Source organism: Phalaenopsis equestris, unplaced genomic scaffold (genome assembly GCF_001263595.1).
Source record: "Phalaenopsis equestris unplaced genomic scaffold, ASM126359v1 Scaffold000078, whole genome shotgun sequence".
NCBI classification, from domain to species: Eukaryota; Viridiplantae; Streptophyta; class Magnoliopsida; order Asparagales; family Orchidaceae; genus Phalaenopsis; species Phalaenopsis equestris.
Window position 1 is genome coordinate 63,210 of NW_018164520.1, and position 5,402 is coordinate 68,611.

Consider the following 5,402-nt stretch of genomic DNA (forward strand, 5'->3'; position numbering starts at 1 on the left):
CTATTTACACGAGAAAATTTTACTCTCAGAGTTTATAGAATTGTCAATTTGATAGCTAGACTCTTTAAATTAGGGTTAAAATAGCACATATGGAGGATTGTTAGCGCTCTAATTTAATAAACTGCGTCTAATTTGACACTTCTATAAACTTTGGAATTAGAATAGTGTGGTAAGTATGCAAATTTTCCCATTTAATTAATTAAGTAAAGAGCCAAAATATTTCCAAACTATTTATGTGAGGTCTTTTTAATCTCAGAATTTATAGACGTGTTAAAATAATAATAATAGTTATCAGCCCTAATTTAAAAAATATAGGAACTAATTTGACATTTTTATAAAATTTTTGATTAAAATGGCCTTATATAAATAGTGGGGATTAATTAGCCCTTTAATCTTAATTAATTAGTGGTATTGGGTTTGAGAAAATTAATTAATTATTTTTTGGATTAATTATTTGGAAGGATGGTGGTACAAGCCGGAGTATATTATAAATGAGCTCAACATAAATTCGGTAATTACATCGCCGGAACATGGCGAGATTCTGCAGTTGAGTTCGGTGGCCACACAGCAGGCATATTCAGTGAGAGGCTATGCTTATTCGGGTACGCCATACTGACACAAATTTATTTTAATAAAAATTTTGCAGATATGCCACATATTTCTTATAGATTTGCATTTTTAAGGCCTAAATCTTGATATTTATATTTATGATATTTTGTTATCTATGGTTTATTTCACTTTAAACAAAGGAAGATTTGCATACATAACCGCTCAATTCTCATGCATTTACATCTCCATCAATTGGTAATGTACAAACCTACCATTATTTTAAATAACCAATCTTTGTGTGGCTAACTACCATTAGTTCACCAAACATTATCATAATATCAACACGACCGTGGTCGTACATGTATAATATGTCTGCTTGGAAAAAAATATTACGTATAAATGTTGCACGTCTAGAGGTCCAATCAGAAGAGATTATGTCGGTGCAAATTTAAGTATGTGGTGATATGATCTCTAGTGATAAAAAGTGTAGAAATCCCGATATAATTTTTTTTTTCGTGCGCAATAAAACCAATCATTATACTCTACTTGGCTCGTATTATTTCAAATGTTCAGGGAAGTATTATACTCGAACTATAAAAAAAATTATTATAGATATTTAATTAAGAGTAAAATAAATCTAAAATAGTATACTTTAAATATAAGAATTTTATTTATCCTATGGGCTAAGACATTAACTCTAGACCCAAAATTTATTTACCTTGACCTCTTTCTTCTTTTATGATCCCTTCCTAGAGATGAAGATCGTTTTGAGAATGTTTCAAGAATCCTGTAGGAAATTTTATTTCAATAAAGAAAAGGTTACATGATTTGTGACTGACAGTTTCACGAAAAAAGGAAACTGTCAGTCACTAAGTACAACTCACACAAAAAAAGTCTAAAAAACATTATCACATCAAATATAAGGAGTTTCTAAACAATCTCCATAAATAAGAATAGAAAGCTCATGAGGTACTCGAATCGAGAATATAAAGTCTTGTTTCTCAAATTCATGCTTAGCAGCCCAATTTGTACATTGGATTCTTTCACGATACGTAAATAGCCAATTAACATGCACAACCTTAAGGAGAGCAAATATTTTTTTTCATTTGAATAATAAGACTCCAAGAATATGTTTTCTTCTTAGTACAATAGTTCCAAAGAATCCATCTCAATAACAATCAAATGCCAACCACAATTAACGGCAAAAGTTAATGCAACTATAACGGCTTCAGCTTCAGAACAAATAAGAGATACAACAATAGTAGGAGCAGAAAACTAGAAACACATTTTGTTTTAAAATTACGACACACTCCATCAATTCCAGCAAAAAAATTAGTCTAAATTCCATCAATATCAATTTTAAGAAGGTCGCACAAAGTTTTATTCCACTGAATTAAATTAGTAACATGCTTACAATAAAAAAGGAATATCTATATTACTTCTAGCAAAGATGCTTCTTAATTTCAAACCCAAAGGTTTTTTAAAATTACCAAAACGAAGTAAATTATAAATAAAATTAGTAATGAAGATAAAGCATGAATGAGTAGTAATCAAATTGTCATTATGTTTAGATTTATTCCTAGCAAACCAAAGGTACCAACAAACAATAATATGAATAGAGGTAAAAAAAAATATTCTCACAAACATATCTCCAAAAGTTAAAGAAATCATTGATGGAAAAATTAGTGACATCATTCATCGACATATCACAAAAAGTGAAAAAATTATTCCAAACCTCCTTAGCATATATGTAAGAAATAAAAATATGCTCCAAATTATATTCCACTTGTTTACAAAGAAAACATCGAAAAGTAAGACGTAAACCTTTTAATTTAAGAATATCATCAGTAGGTAAGAAGCGATGAAAAAACCTCCAATTGAAAAATGACTGAGAATGCTTAATAAAAGAATTCCAAGCCCAAGATAAATCAAAACCATTGGAGTAAGATAATGATTTAGCAAAAGTTTTAGAAATAGAAACTCCATAATTACCTTTAATATTGATAATATTAATATCATTAGTAATAGAAATTTTTTAAATAAGAATTGCTTGATCCTTCCCAACTAAACTACAAAGTATAAGAAAATCCCAATGACCATTATTCTAGCAGTTATTAATAGAAAAATTAATATCGAAAGGACTCAAATTCGAATTAGCCAAAGGATCATCTCCTATCCACCAATCATACCAAAAACTAAAATTTCCTTCACCGACATCCCAACAAATGAAATCTTCAGTAATACAAGCAACTTTAAGCATTTCTTTCCAAATAAAAGAATTATTATGTTTAGAAGTAATAGAAAGGGGATGAGAGTTACCACAATATTTAATCCTCAATAAATTGGACCAAATAGAGTTATCTTTACGAAAATGAAACCAAAGCTTCATGTAGTTGATGTGCATAGAATCTGTAATGCTTCTAAAACCAATTGGTTTGCACATTTTCTTCCAACTCATCATTCCAACCCATCAAATGAAGTTTAGAATCTTTACCGGCCCAAAGAAATTTATTAAGACAGCTATCAATTTTTTTAATTAAACAATTAGAAATTTTCATGAAAAGTAACTTACCGACCCAAAGAAATTTATTAAAACTGCTGTCATTTTGTTTAATTAAACAATTAGGAATTTTCATGAAAAGTAACGTACATAAAGGTAATGAAGTAAAAATACTTTTAAGAAGAGTAATCTTAATTTTACCACCAAAAGATAGAAGAAGGTTATCCCAGAACATGATTCTGTTATTAATCTTTTCAATAAGATTATCAAAAAGATGAACTTTTCATTTACCTCTATCTAGATTGAAGCTTAGATGAGTAAAAGAAAAATTCCCTTTATTGCACTTTGTGAAGTCCTGGATCCAATTCTTCTTGATACTAGAAATTTTCTTGGAACAATAGAAATAACATTTATTCATATTGAAAGACATACCTGAAATGTTTTGAAAGATATCGAATGCATCCCAAAGTTTCTTTATAAACTTCTTATTAGCATTGATAAAAGTAATCAAATAATCAACATAAGTGAGATGAGAGATTTCTAAATCTCCTTTAATAGAATAACACATAGTAGGAAAATTATTAAATAAATTATTAAGATATTTAGACAGAAAATCAAAAGCCAGGATAAAAATGATAGGAGACAAGATCTCCTTCGCTTAATCCCACAAGTAGAAAAAAAAAAAAAACACATTTCTTACCATTAACCAGTACAGAATATAAGTTATTATAAAGAATTCTTTAAATAATGGAATATGAACATAAGTTATTATAAAGAATTCTTTAAATAATGGAATATGAACAATTATTAAAACCTCTAGCCTTGAAAATTTTCAAAAAAAAAAAAATCTCAACTAATAATATCCAAAAACCTCTAGCCTTGAAAATTTTCAAAAAAAAAAATCTCAACCCAAAGTCTTCTTAATATCTATGTTAAAAATAATGTTTTGCGAATGCTACTGAATCAATTAGTAGCATTCAAATTTCCTCTAGCCAGAAATATAATAGAGATTTTATGTCCTATATATACATGAATATCTCACACACAAATGAATATATAAAAACATAATAGAAAACACCTAAATTTTTAAATGAAAAATCTGAGAAGAAAATAGTCTAAATATGCAATCAAGTAAAATAATTAATTATATTCATACCAATTATAGCTTTTTAAAGTTTAGAAAAAGCGGCATAAAAATTAAAATTTAGCCGTTAGATATGTATATAAATAGGAAATGTATGTAAATTTTATTTTTATTATTATCTTATAATGTAATTAAATACAAAAACATCTGATTCCCAATCATCAACTTGCAGGCGGAGGCAACAAGGTAACGAGAGTGGAAGTCACCCTCGACGGCGGCGAAACCTGGCTCGTCGCCTCGGTCGACCACCCCGAAAAACCCAACAAGTACGGCAAATACTGGTGCTGGTGCTTCTGGTCCATCGATATCGCCGCCCACCGCCTCCTCTCCGCCGGCGAAATCGCCGTTCGCGCATGGGACCAAAGCCTCAACACCCAGCCCGAAAACCTGACATGGAACGTCATGGTAGGTGGCCCTTAACTTCCCCCCCCACGTAATCACATTCAGTAGAAAGCTCATCAGCTCCTCTTTTTGGAGCCACCGCAGGGAATGATGAACAATTGCTGGTTTCGCGTGAAGGTAGCAGTTTCCCAGCCTTTAAACCGCCTCACATTCCACCACCCAACCCAGCCCGGCGACAATCCCGGCGGCTGGATGACCTCCGGCGAGAGCCATGATTCCTCCTCTGAACTTCTTGAGAAGACCGCGGAAGCCCAGTTCTCCTTCTCCGACATCCGTAGCCATTCCTCCTCCACCTCCGCTTGGATCGTCGTCCACGGTCATGTCTACGACTGCACTTCCTTCCTCAAAGACCATCCTGGCGGCCAAGATAGCATTTTGATCAATGCTGGCTCCGATTGCACCGAAGAATTCAACGCAATCCATTCCGACAAAGCGAAATCCATGCTGGAAACCTACCGCATCGGCCGGCTGCTCGTCGGTTGTGACGCCTCCGACCACACAAACCCCGCGGGTGAAAAGATGATCGTCAATCTCGTCGGCAAGACCTGCATTAGCCGCAACCTCCGGCTCTTCCGCTTCGCGCTCCCATCTCCCGAACAACTCCCCGGCGTTCCGATAGGGAAACACCTCTTCCTCTCCGCCACCATTAACAACAAGCTCTGTACGCGCGCTTACACGCCCACCAGTCCGGAAGACGCGGCGGGCTATTTCGAGCTTATGATAAGAATATATTTCAAAGGAGAGCATCCTCGCTTCCCCGCCGGCGGGCTTATGACTCAGTATCTCGACTCCCCGCCCCTCCGGGCG

The 5,402-nt window shown here is 33.6% G+C and overlaps 1 protein-coding gene across 1 annotated transcript in view; it reads left to right on the plus strand.

Moving 5' to 3' along the window:
* Positions 1–461: 461 nt before the first annotated feature.
* LOC110019783 (nitrate reductase [NADH]-like) overlaps positions 462–5,402 on the plus strand; it is a gene marked incomplete at its 5' end in the record, with an annotated part of 5,718 nt that continues 777 nt past the window's right edge. The window contains 4 exon segments of the mRNA XM_020717610.1: positions 462–602; positions 4,366–4,598; positions 4,680–5,396; positions 5,399–5,402. The exon segment at positions 5,399–5,402 is cut by the window's right edge and continues 777 nt beyond it. Coding sequence (XP_020573269.1) covers positions 462–602; positions 4,366–4,598; positions 4,680–5,396; positions 5,399–5,402 — 1,095 coding nt within the window.